Raw genomic sequence first — 18,500 nt, 5'->3', positions numbered from 1 at the left:
TGTTAGAAATGGAAGTGTGGTTTAGGGTTTGGGAATATGAATGGAGAATGGATGGGGAATGGGAATGAGAATGGATTTCTGTTAGAAATGGAAGTGTGGGTTAGGGTTTGAGAATAGGAATGGAGAATGGATGGGGAATAGGAATTGATTTATGTTAGAAATGGAAGTGTGGATTTAGGGTTTGGGATTTGGGAATGGGGATTTACGAGAGGGCATACGCGAGGGAGGGAGGGCATACGCGAGATAGAAGAGGGTTGGGAGGGGATACGCGAGGGAGGGGTGTTTTTTTTTTTTTTTTTGGGGGGGGGGGGGGGGGGGGGCGCTCTGCGAGAGTGGGAGTGGGGGTTATTATACGCGTTGCGCATGTGGAGGGAGGGGAGGTGTGGCGTCGGGTGAGAGGGTCGACAATGGAGGAAGAAGGTTGTCTTCCAAGCATGGTTTTAAATTTTGGCCGGCCGAAATTTTTCATTTCGACCGAAATATTTCGGTTTCGACACAAACCGAAATGAAATACACATGAAGTCGTTTCTTTACAAGATTTCGCCGAAATTTTAGACATTTCGGTCGAAATTAAAAAAATAAACAAAATCATAATCGGCCCGAAACCGAAACATTTCGACGGTGGCCAAAACCGAAATTTAAAACCTTGCTTCCAAGGGTGGTCCCTAGGGCACCAAAAACCCTAAGACTTTGATACCATGTTGAGTGAGAAAATGAGAATGAGAAGAATGTGAGTTAAGAGAGTTGTCTCCCCTTCACTAATATATGTGTGTGTGTGTGTGTGTGTGTGTGTGTTAGAAGTGTATGTGTGCCTAAGGGTAAGATGGTCTTTGTACTATGTTCTCTTTCTATATAAATACATAAGTGAGGGGGAGCTATCTCTAACTCACTCTTTCCTTCTCATTTCTTCTCTTCTAATATGTTATCAGAGCCGTAGCGCTGTGGTGCCCTAGGGACCACATTAGAAGACCTTCCTCCCTCTCTCTCTCTCTCTCTCTCTCTCTCTCTCTCTCTCTCTCTCGCCTAACCCTAACCCTAATACCTGCCACTCCCTACCACCGGGTGCCCTCCACCCTCTCTGTCTTGCCACCCTCCACCCAACGTCACTACTCCTTTCTCCATCTCTATTTCCCGCCACCCTCCACACTCCACTCCTTAACACCCGCCACACCTCCACTAGCTTCCTACCACCTCGCCTCCCTCCCCTAAATCCTCTCAAACCCTCATCAACTCTTCTCTAGGCTCTTGTACAATTTCCATCTCCTTTCTTCACTTGTCCCCTCCCCAAACCCTCTTTTACCCACTTTGGAATCCTAAACCCTAACTCTACAACAATAAGGGTTCCCTACTTCTTCTTTTCTACCCTTTTTTCCCTTCTCCTTAATGGCCTAAATCATCCTAGGACATTTTTTTATCCCTCTCCGTGGCTCCTACTCCTGGTCCTCCTCCTTCAGCTGCTTCGAAGGTCTATCCGCTACGTCCAAGGCCCGATGTCCATCACCCTATGCCCGAGGCGACGTCTTCTCAGCAAGAGATACCAGCCCCTTTATCCCAGGTACCTATTTTACCTCCTCCTGTTGATTCTGTCGACTCTCCCATTGTTTCACATACTCGCTCACGTACAACTGCACATCCTATTTCATCATTTGTCTCTTATGACCATCTCCTCCTTTGTTTCGTAGTTTTGTTTCCTCCTTGTCTTCAGTTTCTTTGTCGAAGTCTGTGCCCGAGGCCCTTGCTCACCCAGGTTGGCATGCTGCTATGGATAGTGAGATGGCCACCCTTTAGGCCAACCATACTTGGGATCTGGTTCCTTTACCCCCTGGTGCTCAGCCTGTGGGCTGTCGATGGGTTTTTGCTATCAAATACTTACTCGATGGGATAGTTGAGCGCTTGAAAGCATGCTTGGTTGCCAAAGGCTTTACACTGACATTTAGAGTTGACTACATAGAGACTTTCTTCCTAGTTGCCAAAATTCCATCTGTGAGTGTTTATCTTGTGAGTGTTTATCTCCCTCACTGTCAACTAAGGATTGCCTTTATATCAGCTTGATTTCAAGAATCTCTTTCTCCATGGCGACTTAACTGAGGAGGTCTATATGGAGCAACCTCCTGGGTATGTTGCTCAGAGGGAAATGTCCTCCTCAGTGTGCAGACTTCGCAAATCTTTATATGGGCTCAAACAATCTCCTAAGGTATGGTTTGGGAGATTCACTGATGCTATCATGCGCTCTGTTTTTAGTCCTCATTCTGATGGTGGGCATATCTATGGTTTTAAATTTCGACCGAAATCCAAAATTTCGGTGGAGACTGACACCGAAATTACACTTAACCGAAACGGTATTTCGTTTTTTCCGAAATTTCACCCAAAAACCGTTTTTTTTTTTAATTATTTTAATATTTTGTTGAAATTTCGACCGAAATTTTATATCAAATATAATACTGTTTTCTTTGTTTCGCCGGATTTCGGCCGAAATTTTGAAATTTCGATTTCCGGGGGTTCCGAAACCGGTATCGAAACCGAAATTTAATACCTTGGGCATATCCTTCTCATAGTCTATGTGGGTGGCATTATCATTACAGAAATGACTGACACGTGACACATCTGGCATAAGGGGTTGAAGGCCTTCCTGGAGAGAGAATTTTAAACAAAAGACTTGGGGCGTCTAAGATATTTTCTGGGAAGTGAGGTAGCTTATTCTGATAGTAGTCTCTCCCTCTCGTAGAGGAAGTATGTGATAGATCTATTGGAGGAGACAGGTTCTATGGATATGAAACTAGCTCTTGTTCTCATGGACCCAAACACAAAACTGCTTGCAGAAGAGGGAGACTTGATGGATGACCTTGGCAGGTACATACGACTTGTTGTTATGCTTATTTGTCTCTCATTTACTCGGCCAGACATCTCATATGCAGTGGGGTAGTCAGCCAGCTTATGAGCGCACCACACACCTCCCACTGGGCAGCCATCGTTACTTGAAAAGCCTGCCAGGAAAAGTCCTGCTATTCAAGAAGCACATGCATGAGAAGTTAGAAGGTTTTTGTGATGCGGATTGGGCAGGGTCTCCAGCAGATAGGACATCCACCACTGGGTATTGTACTTTTGTTGGGGGTAACCTAGTGTCATGCCGTAGCAAGAAACAAGATATCGTTTCCAAATCTAGTGCAGAAGCAGAATATCGAGTTATGTCACATACGATTGGAGAACTCATCTGGTTGCAATATCTTATATCTTAGATTAGTTTCCCTTCATCTCTTCCAGCTCAGCTTTATTGTGGTAATAAGGCTGCTATTCACATTGCTAAGAAAATCAAGCACATAGAGGTAGACTGTCACCTCATATGCTAGAGAATACAAAAGGGTGAGATATGCGTTTCCTTCACTTGATCTATGGACCAACTAGCTGATGTTTTCACCAAAGCTTTGAGTAAAGCTAAGCTACATGATATTTGTAACAAGCTAGGTGTGTATGATATCTACATTCTAGCTTGAGAGGGAGTGTTAGAAATGTGTATGTGCCTAAGGGCAAGATTGTCTTTGTACTATGTTCTCTTTTTATATAAATACATAAGTGAGGGGAGCTATCTCTAACTCACTCTTTCCTTCTCATTTCTTCTCTTCTAACAATGTGTGTGTGTGTGTATAGGAAAGTGATTGTGGAGGGTCAAGCAGATAATCTGGTACGCTCAGTTGGGTTAAAAATAGTGGGGGGCCACATTGTTTGGATGATCCAAAGCATTCAGTTGATGGGACCCGACATAGATAGGATATGCTCGAAAAATCTGCTCCATAGGATCATCCTAACCCTTCGATTTGTAGAGGTTAAAAATGGACTGATTTGTGGAAATTTATACCCGTCCATTTTAACCTCCCCAAATCAAAGGGTTGGGATGATCCTATGGAGCTGATATTTGGGGAACACCCTATCTATGTCAGGGCCCATCAAATGAGTGGTTTGTATTACAAAAACAATGTGGACCCCCACTGTTTTTTGCCCGACCGAGCAGATAAGTTATCTGCTCGACCCTTCACAATCATTTTTCCCTATATATATATATATATATATATATATATAGAGAGAGAGGAAAGTGTTGGTGAGCTTAAGCGCCCAATCACATTGGGGCCTACTTTGTTAGGATGATCCAAAGCATTCATTTGAAAGGCCCTTACATAGATGGGGTGTGTACCAAAAATCAGCTCCATAGGATCATTCTAACCCATCCATTTGTGGAGGTCAAAATGGACAGACATTATTTGTCCACAAATCTGCCCATTTTTGTCCTCCACAATGGAGGGGTTAGGATGATCCTATGGAGCTGATTTTTGGTACACACCCTATCTATGATCGGGCCTTGCAAATGAATGGTTTGGATCACCACAGAAAATGTGGGACCCATGTGATTGGGGTGTTTAAGCTCACCAACACTTTCCTCATATATATATATATATATATATATATATATATATATATATATATATATATATATAGAATTGGTTTGTGTGCAGCTGCACAGATAGCTTATCTGTGCATGGCTGCCACAAACCATGGGGGGGCCACATTTTTGGAGGGATCTAAAGCATTCATTTGGAAGGCCCTTCCATGGATAGGGTGTGTACCAAAAATCAGCCCTATAGGATCATCCTAACCTTGCCATTTGTGGAGGGAAAAATGGGCAGAAACAGTGTCTGTCCATTTTCCCCTCCAGCTTTGATTGGGTTAGGATGATCCTATAGGGCTGATTTTTAGTACACACCTTATCCATGGAAGGGCCTTCCAAATGAATGCTTTGGATCCCTCCAAAAATGTGGCCCCCCCCATGGTTTGTGGCAGCCATGCACAGATAAGCTATCTGTGCAGCTGCACACAAACCATCTCCTCACATATATATATATATATATATATATATATATATATATATATATATATATATATATATATATATGTGTGTGTGTGTGTGTGTGTATATATATATATATATATATATATATACACACACACACATAGAGGAAAATGATTGTGAGCTTGAAGCTCATATAGCTTATATGAGCTTGTGGGCCCAAACACATGGGTCCCACATTTTTGTGGTGATCCAAACCATTCATTTGCAAGGCCCCATCTTAGATAGGGTGTGTACCAAAAATCAGCTCCATTGGATCATCCTAACCCCTCCAAAAGCGGAGGGCAAAAATGGGCAGATTTGTGGCAAACGGTGTCTCTCCATTTTGCCCTCCACTTTTGGATGGGTTAGGATGATCCTATGGAGCTGATTTTTTGTACACACCCTATCTATGTAAGGGCCTTTCAAAAGAATGCTTTGGATCATCCTAACAATGTGGGCCCACATGTGTTTGGGCCCTCAAGCTCATATAAGCTATATGAGCTTCAAGCTCACAATCATTTTCCTCATATACATATGCATATACATATACATATATATATATATATATATATATATATATATGTATGGAATTGTAGCATATGTATATGTATATATAGGGGGGAAAAAAATATATCCATACATATATGGAATTGTAGCATCAAACAGACAAAAAGCCGCTTGATACTACACGAAATTTCATTGGTACAATGCAGCATAAGAAAGATTGATAAATCCGTCACTTTCGTCTCATTCCTAAATTGTCGTCCCTTGCGGTATTTTATTTTTTATTTTTGTTCTTTCTCTCTCCTGAATCTGTGTGATAGTAACTTTGCCTATTTGACGTCTCTCTCTCTCTCTCTAGAAACGAGAAGACCCCTTCAACTGGGTTCACATACCAGAAACTGTTGCTTTATTAGGTTGGAGTTAAATGATGAGGTATAGCTGGAGATTCGAAGGAGAGAACCCCGATTTGAAAAGAAGAAACCCAAGTTCTCTGCAATCTTCAGTGTTATGTAGACCCAATTTGAAAAACAAGGGCAGAAACAGCTCAAGGTTTCTAAGGAAGAGAATGGAGTCTTTGAAGGAAGAGGTCCAACAACTCTCCGCAGACATTGGGTAAATGCATGTTTCATCTATGTCAATCCCTCCAATTCTTCGCTTACCGGAAGAAAGAGGAAGAAGAGGACTGAGGGCCCCATTCTCCAGGATAAGATCGAGTTGAGATCTTATTTGAGCAAGTTGAAATCTGAGAATAAAGAGAAGCGTAATCTCCTTCACAAGATTTCTGGTGATCCGGATCTTGACCGTCTCGGAATTGATGAGTTGAAAGATATTTTAGGCATGATCATTTCGAAGATGATGGCTATAGAGCCAATTCTATCGTTGAAGATGAAGGGGAGCTTGAAAGAGGAAGGAAAAGAAACACCCTGAGGACTGGGATCGAGAACACAAGAAAAGGGGATTACTGTAAACCCTGAAAACTAAAGTTTATTCAGTTTTTGGTGTTCGAGATTCAAACATCACCTAGGTTTGCATGAAACAATCCATTTTTGGAAGGAAAATATACAGCGAGCTGAACCTGCGTACAATCTGGTTCAAGAGAAAAGGAAGGGATGCTGGAGGTTTTAGATGAGAAAACCAGCAGCCTCTTTCTATTTCCTTCTCATCAAAGCCGTTATTTCCTCCCCAAAACCGAGTTTCTGTGATACCATTCCCCTCTCAAAACTATGGTCCACAAAAACAATTCTTCTCCATCTAATCATCCTAAAAACTCCCTCTTTAAACATCCCAAATTCTACCCATTGCTGAATCATGTCATATACCAGTAAATAGGAATGAAAAAGTAATCCTTTTTAATCATCCAAAAGTTCTCTCACCCTTCTAATGACTCATGCCTAAGGTCAGGAGAAAAGAAACTCTTCCTCCCAAGATGAGCAGATACAGAATTGAGAGATAGATAACATCCGTTGGAATAACAAATAAATTTGTTGGAGAGAGAGCATAAAAAGGAAATAGTTGCTCGCGCAGATTGAGGGAGAAGTGGTGAGAATGAAGTAATATTTTTTTTACTTCCGCACGATAAATTTGGAATGAGATGAAAGTAGACGGATTTTTCAATCTTTACTATGCAGCGTTGCACCAATGAAATTCCGCGTAGTATCAAGCGGCTCTTTGACCGCTTGGTGGTAGCATTCCTCTCTCTCTCTCTCTCTCTCTCTCTCTCTCTCTCTCTCTCTCTATATATATATATATATATATATATATATATATATATATATATGAGGAAAATGATTGTGAGCTTGCAGCTCATATAGCTTATACTTGAGGGCCAAATACATGTGGGCCCACATTGTTAGGATGATCCAAATCATTCATTTGACAGGCCCTTACATAGATAGGGTGTGTACAAAAAATCAGCTCCATTGGATCATCTTAACCCATCCAAAAGTGGATGGCAAAATGGACAGACACCGTTTGCCACAAATATGCCCATTTTTGCCCTCCGCTTTTCGAGGGGTTAGGATGATCCAATGGAGCTGATTTTTGGTACACACCCTATCTATGATGGGGCCTTGCAAATGAATGGTTTGGATCACCACAAAAAATGTGGGACCCATGTGTTTGAGCCCTCAAGCTAATATAAGCTATATAAGCTTCAAGCTCATAATCATTTTCCTCTATATATATATATATATATATATATATATATATATATATATATATATATATAAGCTATTTGAGCTTGAGTTCAGAAACCACGCCCCCTATTTGAGCTTGAGCTCACAAACCGCTTGATGGTTTGTGAGTAGCTGCTCAGATAAGCTTATCTGAGCAGAGCTCACAAACCATGGGAGGCACATTTTTTGGGGGATCCAAAGCCTTCATTTGAAAGGTCCTTCCATGGATAGGGTGTGTACCAAAAATCAGCCCTATAGGATCATCCAACCCTGCCATTTGTGGAGGGGAAAAATGGGCAGAAACATGGACACACAGTGTCTGCCCATTTTCCCCTCCACCCTTGATTGGGTTAGGATGATCCTATAGGGCTGATTTTTGGTACACACCCTATCCGTGGAAGGGCCTTCCATATGAATGTTTTGGATCCCCCCAAAAGTGTGGGCCCCCCTATGGTTTGTGAGCTCTGTTCAGATAAGCTTATCTGAGCAGCTTCTCACAAACCATTTCCTCATATATATATATATATATATATATATATATATATATATATATATATATATATATATAAAGGGTTTCTATGCTCGAGCGCAGTTATGGTCCGACATTGTTGGGGGGATCCAAAGCATTCATTTGGAAGGCCCTTTCATGGATAGGGTGTCCACCAAAAATCAGCTCTATTAGATCATCTTAGGGTGTCCATTTGTGGGGTGAAAAAATGGGCAGATTAGTGGACAAACAATATCTGTCCATTTTCACCCGCACAAATGGACACCTTATGATGATCCAATGAAGCTGATTTTTGGTACACACCCCCACTTGGAGTGGAAAATGGACAGACACTGTGTGTCCATGTTTCTGCCCATTTTCCCCTCCACAAATGGCAGGTTTAGGATGATCCCATAGGGCTGATTTTTGGTACACACCCTATCCATGCAAGGGCCTTCCAAATGAATGCTTTGGATCCCCCAAAAAATGTGGGCCACGTGTTTTTTAGCATGTGCTTAGATAAGCTTATCTAAGCACGTGCTTAGAAACACTTTACTCATATATATATATATATATATATATATATATATATATATATATATATATATATATAGAGAGAGAGAGAGAGAGAGAGAGAGAGAGAGAGAACATTTCCTACGCACTTGTGTAGGTAAGTTACCTACACACTACCTTAAAATACAGTGGGGGCCCACATTGTTTGGGTGATCCAAACAATTCATTTGAATGGTCCTCACATAGATAGGGTGTCCACAAAAAATCAGATCCATAGGATCATCCCAACCCTACGATTTGTGGAGGTAAAATGGACGTGTATAAACCTTCACAAATTAGTCCATTTTTTGCCTCCATAGTTTGAATGGTTAGGATGATCCTATGGATCTGATTTTTTGTGGACACCCTATCTATGTGAGGATCATTCAAATGAATGGTTTGGATCACCCAAACAATGTGGGCCCCCACTGGATTTTAAGGTAGTGTGTAGGTAACTTACCTACACAAGTGTGTAGGAAATGTTCTCTCATATATATATATATATATATATATATATATATATATATATATATTGTGTGTGTGTGTGTGTGAATACAATGACCAAAAGCCCCTTAAGTACATACAATGCATCTAACAATATAATTACCATTTTCAAAAATATAAATAACATAAATTTTTTTATTATATCTTATTTTGCATTAAAATCATGCTATAGTACATCATGCAATTTGACCTAGCCAAAATCTGGTTGGATTGATTTATGTAAGACTCACGCCCTTGCCAAGTCAGATTGAGCATCTCAGTATTCATTTTAGATCAAGATCCCAATTTTCACGAGGCTGATCTGGCAGCTAAAATCAAAGTGCACATGTGAGGCAGTCTGACTACAACTGGGTAGCTGATGGAACATATCAAAATAAGTGAGCTGATTTAGAATGTCATCTGCCACATCCAGCACAACCTCTTGTCCTCCCACAAATGCCTTGCATGTTGTTCTCCAATGCCTTCAGTATCAGTGAATTAAATGATGCTAAAAGACTTGTCTTTCAGAAATATCACAGAATTAATGGCTTGGTTGAAAATTACAACGAATGCATCACCAATCTTTTTCTTTTTTCTTTCATATTACTAGGTTATTTTTGTCTTCTTGCATATTTAGACTATACCTTAAAATGTGTTTCTTGTATCTTATGAGATTGATTTTTGTTTGTCTTATATTTATGGCTAAGAAGAAAAGAAAATCTTGTTGTTGAACTTAGTATGTATCATTATAATGTGTAGCTGCAATATCTTGGAATGAGAGAAGAAAAGAATGGGTCGGAGATCAATCTCAAAAATCGCACAAAATGCCAAGAGAACAGGTTATAAGGTTTGCTTCTTAACCACTTAACTGCACATTACACTTTCACATCTATAGTTTGTATGCGAAGCAAGAAATTCTGTTGATCGTGTTCAATGCTGAAGAATTATTTATGTTTCTTGAAGTGCTTGAGAATATGCTTGATTTCATCTGATCTTATTTTTAAGAGGAGTGAAACACATGTATCTTTTACTGCCCCATAGATGTGACCAAGGTTTTATATTTTGGGTTTGGTTTCGGACATAGCCGAAATTTGGGATTGGCCAAAATTTCGGTTTCATGTGGTTTCGGTTTCGGTCCCGACCGAAATCTGAAATTTCGGTATTTCAGCCAGAATTTAAAACTATGGATGTGACTCCTCTTCTGTTGGCATGAGCCACGACCATATCACCATTGATCAACTCTGCAAATGGTTTTACTGTTTTTCCTAGGCATGGCCATACTGTCTTTAAGCTTCACTGCAAGAACAACTGTGACTCAATTTGGATATTTTTCTCGCCACACAGGTTATACTTGATGAAACATACAGGTCAAATAATCTTGGCAGTGGAGTTAATATGCATTCTTCTAAGAGGTTTCAAATGCTATTAAGCGCATAAGTATGCCCTCCATTTTGAGATTATAAGTTGAGCAGCTTCCAGATCTGCACCATAATGCAATCGGGTTTAGAGGCCTGATCTTGATATCCCTTCCACCGATGGTCTAGATCCGTTGCCGTCTTATCTTCACTTTTTTAAAGCAATAGAAGTATAGAAGGGGTGTGTACGTAATTTGCTAGAAAAATCAACATTTTCATCTCCAAGGGCAGCTGTTTTGTTGCCTTTTTTGGGCAAACCCCAACCCCAATATCTTTCCCACAGAAGCTAGCCGACAAAACTGCAGGGATAATGAGGATGGAATTATGAATAACAAAATGATATCGTACACTCTTAAGGGCAGGATGGAATTATGAATAACAAAATGATATCGTACACTCTTAAGGGCATCGAGGTGTTACTGATACTCTCCAAATAGACATCAGATACCCTTTGATGGGATGTGAAAAGCAACAACCAATTAGCTGTCACCACGTGGCCCACGAAAGGGCCCACCCGGGTAACCAGGTAATCCACCTAGGGCAGGTAAAATTTGGCCCACTCATGAGCTGCCACCTGTCTTGGGGCAGGTAATTCAACTACCTCAGGCTCTCACTATAAAAGGCCTCCTAAGGCTCAAAGGTAAGGATCGAATCCCCAAGAGTGAGAATCCCTAAAATTGGCTTTTCTCCTTTTCTGTGCCCATTACTGACTTGACTGTCGAAGGGCCCGTCCGAAGCACGACTCCGGGTTGGTCTTTTGACCGGGTGCTCCCTTGCGCAGGTCACAGTTAATTAGCCAGCTCGGACTATCAGGACTCGCCAGATCAGCTCTTTCGTCACTACCTCATCTGTTAGCAATTTTGAGACTAACAGATTGGTGCCATCCGTGGGACCCTGAACTAAAAGCTATTCGGGATCTTATTTAAAATGGCGGGACAGAGGACCGCGCGGGTACCGACTGCCCGGGCAGCCCGAGCTGAAGTGCCTCGCAGGATTCGGAGCGAACGAATTGCCTCACAGATAGTGGCTCCTTCAGCAATAGCGGAACAAAGCCCGGCCCATTCGGAACACCTGAACCCTGCTCCTACTCCAGAGCAAATCCAGGCCCTCTTTCAACGGATAACTACTCTTGTTGGTCAATACCATGATCTGATCCAAGCGCCTCCCCAGCATCCCCCGGAAGCCTTCTGACCTGTGCAGGAAAGGTCTAATGGCCACAGGGGAGAGCCTGTGCCCTCCGGCAGAGATCAGACCTGCCACTCCACAAGGCGAGTCCATCACTCCCGAACCAGGCATGCCCAGACGAAGCCTTGTCACCGTCGCAAGTCGCGGTCTCGTTCAGTGCAAAGGCATCTAGCTAAGGAGGACCGTGCCCGCGAGAAAAAGATCGGCATCATCGAAGGAGCTCAGAAAGCCATTCTGGCTCTGCTGCGAGCCCCTCCGTGGAGAGAAACATCTCCGCGGGCCGAATAGACAAAAGGACCAATCCGATGCTACAGAGGATCGAGGAAATAGACCACAGAATAGAAGAGCTGGCGAAAGATCAGGGCCGACCTGTTCCGAAGGCTTTCTTAAGCAGATCCACGTTCACTGATAATGTCCTGAGCGCACCGGCACCCAAAGGGTTCAAGATGCCACCGGTTCCACAATATGATAGAACCACTGACCCTGTAGACCATTTGGAGACGTTTAGAGCGATGATGCTCCTTCACGGCGCTTCTGATGGGTTCCTCTGTAGAGCTTTCCCGACTACCCTAACGGGTGCAGCCAAGGATTGGTACTCGCGGATCAAGCCAGACTCCCCCAGCAACTTTGATGATTCGGGGACGATCTGGTCCGACACTTCATGAGCTGTCGGAGGCCAAGGAAAACAACAGCGTCCCTAATGGCCTTGCGACAGGAGGATAATGAACCTCTAAAGGTGTTCGTGAGCCGTTTCAACAGGGAGGCCCTCTAGGTGCCGAATTTGGACCGTTCAACCGCCGCGAATGCACTCCTCATAAGCGCCAAATCCAACGATTTTCGGCGATCAATAGCTCGCCAAAATCCACACTCGTTGGCAGATTTGATGGCAGGGGTAGAGGAGTACATATCCATGGAGGAGACGCTTGCTGCCTTAGATTCGAATCAGAGGAGAACCTCAGAATAAAAGAACCCTAACAAGCAGCGTAGGGACGATAAAGCCTCAAGAGGAGAGAGAACCCCCTAGAGGAGGGAGGAAAATTACACCCCTCTCAACACTTTCAGGAGACACATGCAGGCTGCAATCAAGGGAGAAGACTTCGTAAGATGGCCGGCCAGAATGATCTCAAAAGGAAACAAGAGAGACAAGTCAAAGTATTGCCGGTTCCATCGGGACCACGGCCACGACACCGATGAGTGCAGGCACCTCAAAGAGGAAATCGAACTGCTGATTAACCGAGGGTACCTGAAGAAGTATATTAAAGATGACGGCCACAGGAGAGAGCGCAGGGAAAGAAGCCCTCAGGGCCAAAGCCCCCGACGATCTCAGCCGCCTCCTGCGCGGAATCAATCTCCTCCACCGGCAGGCTCACAGCCTGAGATGCGCTGATCCCAGCCTAACGAGGTCATAAACACCATTATGGGGGGACCGGCTGCCGGAGGAACATCGTCAACTGCTCGAAAGGCTTACGCGCGCCGAGTAAATGCCGTTCACACATGCAAAAAGAAGATGAAAACAAAGAATGAGATCTCCTTCTCAGACGCGGATCTCGATAACTTGATACTCCCACATGACGACGCCCTGGTCATAACCATGCTCGTTGCGAACTGGGAGTTAAAGAAGATCCTCATCGACAACAGGAGTTCGGCCGACATACTCTACTATCATGCCTTTAAACAGATGATGATAGGAGATGACCGTTTAAGGCCGGCGAACTCAGATTTATTTGGTTTCTCGGGAGAAGTTGTTATAGTCAAAGGACAGATTGTGAGGGCCACGTCGGTCTATAACGCTATCTTGGGACGACCTGGCCAGATTCTCATCCGTGCCGTTGCCTCTGCGTATCATCAGAAAATGAAATTTGTAATGCCAAACGGCGTGGGAGAAGTCAGAGGGGATCAACCACAGTCTAGGGAGTGCTATGCCATGGCACTCAAAGGCAAAAATGCGTCGGAATCGCTGCCTATTGAGCTGCTTGATCTAAGAGGTGAAGCCAAAGTAAATGAACCGGCTGAGGACCTCATCTCCATTCCTCTGTACCAAGACAATGTCGAGAAGGTTGTTCAAATCGGCTCCTCCTTAGACAGCAGCACCCGGCAGGACCTAACCCAGTTTCTTCAAGACAACGCAGACGTCTTTGCATGGGCTCCTGCAGACATGCCTGGCATAGATCCAGAGGTCAGTACGCACAAACTCGGCGTTGACCCCACCTACAAACCTGTGAAGTAGAAAAGAAGATATTTTGCCCCAGAAAGGCGCCAAGCGATCAAGGAAGAGGTGGAGAGGCTCTTTAAGGCTTACTTCATTCGAGAAATTCAATATCCGGACTGGCTTGCAAACGTGGTCATGGTGAAGAAAGCCAGCGGGAAGTGGAGGACCTGCGTTGACTTCACCGATTTGAACAAAGCTTGCCCTAAGGACAGCTATCCGCTCCCAAAAATCGATCAACTAATAGATGCTACCGCGGGTCACGAACTGCTGAGCTTTATGGACGCCTTCTCCGGATATAACCAGATCAGAATGTATGAATCAGATGTACAAAAAACATCCTTTGTAACGGATCAGGGCACGTACTGTTACCGCGTCATGCCTTTCGATTTGAAGAATGCAGGGGCAACATACCAAAGGCTAGTAAACAAACTCTTCGAAAAACAAATCAGCCGCAACATGGAAGTCTATGTGGATGATATGTTGATAAGAGCCAGAGCACACAAGATCATGTCTCCGATCTGAAAGAGACATTTCACATCTTAAAGCAGCATAACATGAAACTCAACCCAACAAAGTGCACCTTCGGCATTGGCGCGGGCAAATTCTGGGGTTTATGGTAAGCAGAAGAGGAATAGAAGCCAACCCGGAAAAAATCAGGGTGATAGTGGAGCTCACTCCACCAAAAACCATTCGGGAAGTGCAGCGGCTAACCGGAATGGTAGCCGCATTGGGATGCTTCTCAAAATCCGCACAAAGATGTCTGCCTTTCTTCAATGCAGTCAAGGGAATCAAAACAGCACCCTGGACATCGGAATGTCAAGTTGCGTTCGAAGAGCTGAAACTGTACTTATCCTCCTCGCCGTTGTTGACCAAACCAGAACCGGTAGAAGAGCTACTCCTGTACCTATCGGTAAGCCCCATGGCACTGGCAGCAGTGCTGATTCGAGATGAGCACAACCAGCAGAAACCAATCTACTATGTCAGAAAGGTCCTACATGATCCTGAGACCAGATACTGTGAGTTGAAAAGTTGGCATATGCTCTTGTTATGGCGGCCAAAAAGCTGAGGCCGTATTTTCAAGCCCACACGATAAAAGTCTTGACGGATCAACCACTCAGACAGTTCTCTATAGATTGGACACCTCAGGGCGACTTGTGAAGTGGGTCGTAGAAGTAAGCGAATTTGATATCCAATACATGCCCAGACCGGCGATAAAAGCCCAAGTGTTGGCAAATTTCGTTGCAGAATGCACCATCCCCTAGCAAAGCATCGCGTCCGAAACTGTCGAAACTCCAGTTGTAGAGGAGATAACTACACCTGGGGGACAAGTAGAAGCTGAGGTGGCTACCCCTGTAAGAACAGAAAGCGCCACTGTACCAGCGAAACAGGATATGTCGTCTGAGGCGCTCTGAGAAGTATATGTGGACGGATCTTCAAGCAGAAGCGGTTGTGGAGCCGGCTTGATTCTCACCGGGCCTGAGAACTTCGTTCTGGACTACGCACTAAGGTTCGGATTCCGTGCGTCCAACAATGAGGCAGAATATGAGGCTCTCATCGCTGGAATGAACCTGGCGGTCCAGACTCGTGCCCAAAGGCTGAAGGCGTATTGCGACTCCCAACTGGTCGCAAACCAAATCCAAGGAGTCTATGCGGCCCGCGACGAGCGTATGATTAAATATCTTGCCAAGGTCCGCCTTCTAGCCAGCAAATTCAAAAGCTTCGAGGTCATCAGAATCCCCAGAACGGAAAATACAGAAGCGGACGTACTATCCAAACTAGCAGCTTCTGGTTACACCGCTCTCGGGAGTATATGCATGGAGTTTCTGAAGAAGTCCAGTATTGACAACGAGGCCGTAGAAATAATGCAGGTCGACCACGAGCCGTGCTGGATGGACGAAATCATTGATTACCTACGTAGTGGGAAACTTCCTGAAGGAAAGAAAGAGGCCCGCAAAGTGATATAAAGAGCAGCAAGGTTTTCCCTAGATGGTGAGAACCTATACAAAAGGTCGTACACCCTTCCATACCTGAAATGCCTCCGGCCAAGCGACGCTGCGTACACTCTGCAGGAGACCCCTGAAGGAATTTGCGGAGAGCACTTGGGGGGGGGGGGGGGGGGGGCAAGGCCCTGGCCATCAAAGTGCTTTTAAGAGGCCTGTACTGGCCAACCTTGAGGAGAGACACTTTAGACCTGGTTAAAAAGTGCGAGAGATGTCAAAAATTCTCTCCCATTATTCATCAACCGGCAGTACCTATGGCCCCGATCATCAGCCCACTCCCTTTTGCAGTATGGGAGATGGACATTTTGGGCCCTTTTCCACCGGCCTCCAGAAGGCGTGAATTCATCGTAGTTGCTATAGACTACTTCACCAAATGGGTGGAGGCTGAACCTCTAGCCCAGATCACGGAGCAAAACATACAAACCTTCTTTTGGAAGTCCGTTGTTTGCAGATTTGGGATACCCCGCACTTTGATAACAGACAACGGCAGGCAGTTCGACTGCCGGAACTTTCGAAATTCCTGCTCAGATCTGAAAATCAAACAGAGATTCACTTCTGTGGCGCACCCTCATACGAATGGGCAGACTGAAGTTACGAACAGAATCCTGCTCCAGGGGATCAAGAAGAGATTGGATGAGAAAGCAGGCTGGTAGGCTGATGAACTTTATCACATCCTATGGGCGTATCGTACCACCGCACGCACCACGACGGGGGAGTCGCCCTTCAACATGTCCTTCGGAACTGAGGCAGTAATACCCGTTGATGTTGGTGTCCCCCATCTTCCCGAGTCGCCAACTTCAACGAGCAGCTCAACGGGGACGGCCTCTGTTCAAACCTTGACTTGCTTGAAGAAGTCCGGGAAGAATCCCGAATCAGAGTTGCGGCCTACAAGCAGAAAGTGTCCAACTACCACGACGTGAAGATACGCCCAAGAGAATTCCGAGCGGGCGACTTAGTCCTAAGGAAAGCCACTATCTCTCAGCCGAAGAAGGTAAGCAAACTCTCCCCGACCTGGGAGGGGCCGTACCGAGTGAAAGAAATCATTCGCCCAGGAAGCTACAAGCTGGAGACACTTGGCGAGCATCTGCTGCCCCATGCCTGGAACTTGAAAAACCTCAGAAAATACTACCAATAGCCTGCAACCTTTGAAGGTTCAGAAACGGATACCATTGTAGTCACGCTGGAATTTGTGGATAATGAAAAAGGCTACTATTTCTTCGTAAGCCCCGTGTTTTTCGGGTCAAATCATATCTGCTGCTTGGTTCACCCCGGTTCGTCTACAAAAAGATCGGAACGCACTTTTGGTCGGGAACGGACTAGGGCAGAAAACCAAACTTCGTAAAAAATCCAAGTTCCATAAAACTTGGGTATCTGCTGCTTGGTTCACCTCGGTTCGTCTACAAAAAGACCGGAAGCGCACTTCTGGTCGGGAACGGACTAGGGCAGGAAAACCAAACTTCGTAAAAAATCCAAGTTCCATAAAACTTGGGTATCTGCTGCTTGGTTCACCCCGGTTCGTCTACAAAAAGACCGACAACGCACTTCTGGTCGGGAACGGACTACGGCAGAAAACCGAACTTCGTAAAAAATCCAAGTTCCATAAAACTTGGGTATTTTCGCTGCTTGGTTCACCCCGGTTCGTCTACAAAAAGACTGGAAGCGCACTTCTGGTCTGGAACGGACTAGGGCAGAAAACCAAACTTCGTAAAAAATTCAAGTTCCATAAAACTTGGGTATCTGCTGCTTGGTTCACCCCAGTTCGTCTACAAAAAGACCAGAAGCGCACTTCTGGTCGAGAACAGACTACAGCAGAAAAACCAAACTTCGTAAAAAATCTAAGTTCCATAAAACTTGGGTATCTGCTGCTTGGTTCACCCTGATTCGTCTACAAAAAGACCGGAAGCGCACTTCTGGTCGGGAACGGACTAGTGCAGAAAACCAAACTTCGTAAAAAATCCAAGTTCCATAAAACTTGGGTATCTGCTGCTTGGATCACCCTGGTTCGTCCCTAATAAGATCGGAAGGGAACTTCCGGTCGGAAACAAAACGGGGTAGTAGGCCTTTGCTCTAAAATCCGACATGAAGTGAATCTTTTCTTTTATTTCGGTGGCCTAAAGTGCTAAGTCAACCAGTCTTAGATAAGACTAAGACGAACACAAGCAAAAGCAATAGATGACAAAATATGACTTTTATTCATAAAAAACCCGTACGGGCAAATGTACACAAAATGGGCCTTCAGGGGCCATTATAAAAAGAATTCATCAGTATTGCCAAACAGGAAAAGGGTGGGGAGTTCAAGACTCCTCGTGACCGTCGCCCCGCTGAGGATCTGCCTCAAAAGCATCAGCTGCTGGGAGGGTGTTCTGCTCATCCGTGTCCCCGGCCACCCTCTCAGGCAAGACAAGGCCTTTCAGAAAGACGTTTGGGTTCGATCCCTTCACTTGCTCAAGGCAATCCATGAATCCCAACTTGTAGGACTCAGTGGACAAACTGACGAGTTCGTCCTCCTTCTGCATGGCCTCTTTCTGCCTCTCCCGAGCTCTCTCCCTCTGCTGATTGAGGGCGTCAATGGCCTTCTCCTGACGAGTTCATCCTCCTTCTTCTGCATGGCC

At 44.5% G+C, this 18,500-nt stretch overlaps 1 protein-coding gene across 10 annotated transcripts in view; it reads left to right on the top strand.

The window, feature by feature from the left end:
- Positions 1-18,500, top strand: part of LOC143855500 (uncharacterized) — a 76,031-nt gene that overhangs the window by 40,459 nt on the left and 17,072 nt on the right. For all 10 annotated transcript variants that reach the window (XR_013237898.1, XR_013237896.1, XR_013237895.1 and 7 more), the window contains exon 3: positions 9,839-9,926. Coding sequence is in view for 4 of the 10 variants with exons in the window: in XM_077365629.1 (XP_077221744.1) it covers positions 9,839-9,926 (88 nt within the window). In the remaining 6 variants the exon portion in view is untranslated. The remainder of the gene's footprint in view (positions 1-9,838; positions 9,927-18,500) is intronic.

This window comes from Tasmannia lanceolata, unplaced genomic scaffold (genome assembly GCF_043159265.1).
Source record: "Tasmannia lanceolata isolate RefF3 unplaced genomic scaffold, GAP_Taslan_0.1 ptg000021l, whole genome shotgun sequence".
NCBI classification, from domain to species: domain Eukaryota; kingdom Viridiplantae; phylum Streptophyta; class Magnoliopsida; order Canellales; family Winteraceae; genus Tasmannia; species Tasmannia lanceolata.
Note: the sequence above shows the minus strand (reverse complement) of the source record. Positions and strands in the feature narration are given on the sequence as shown.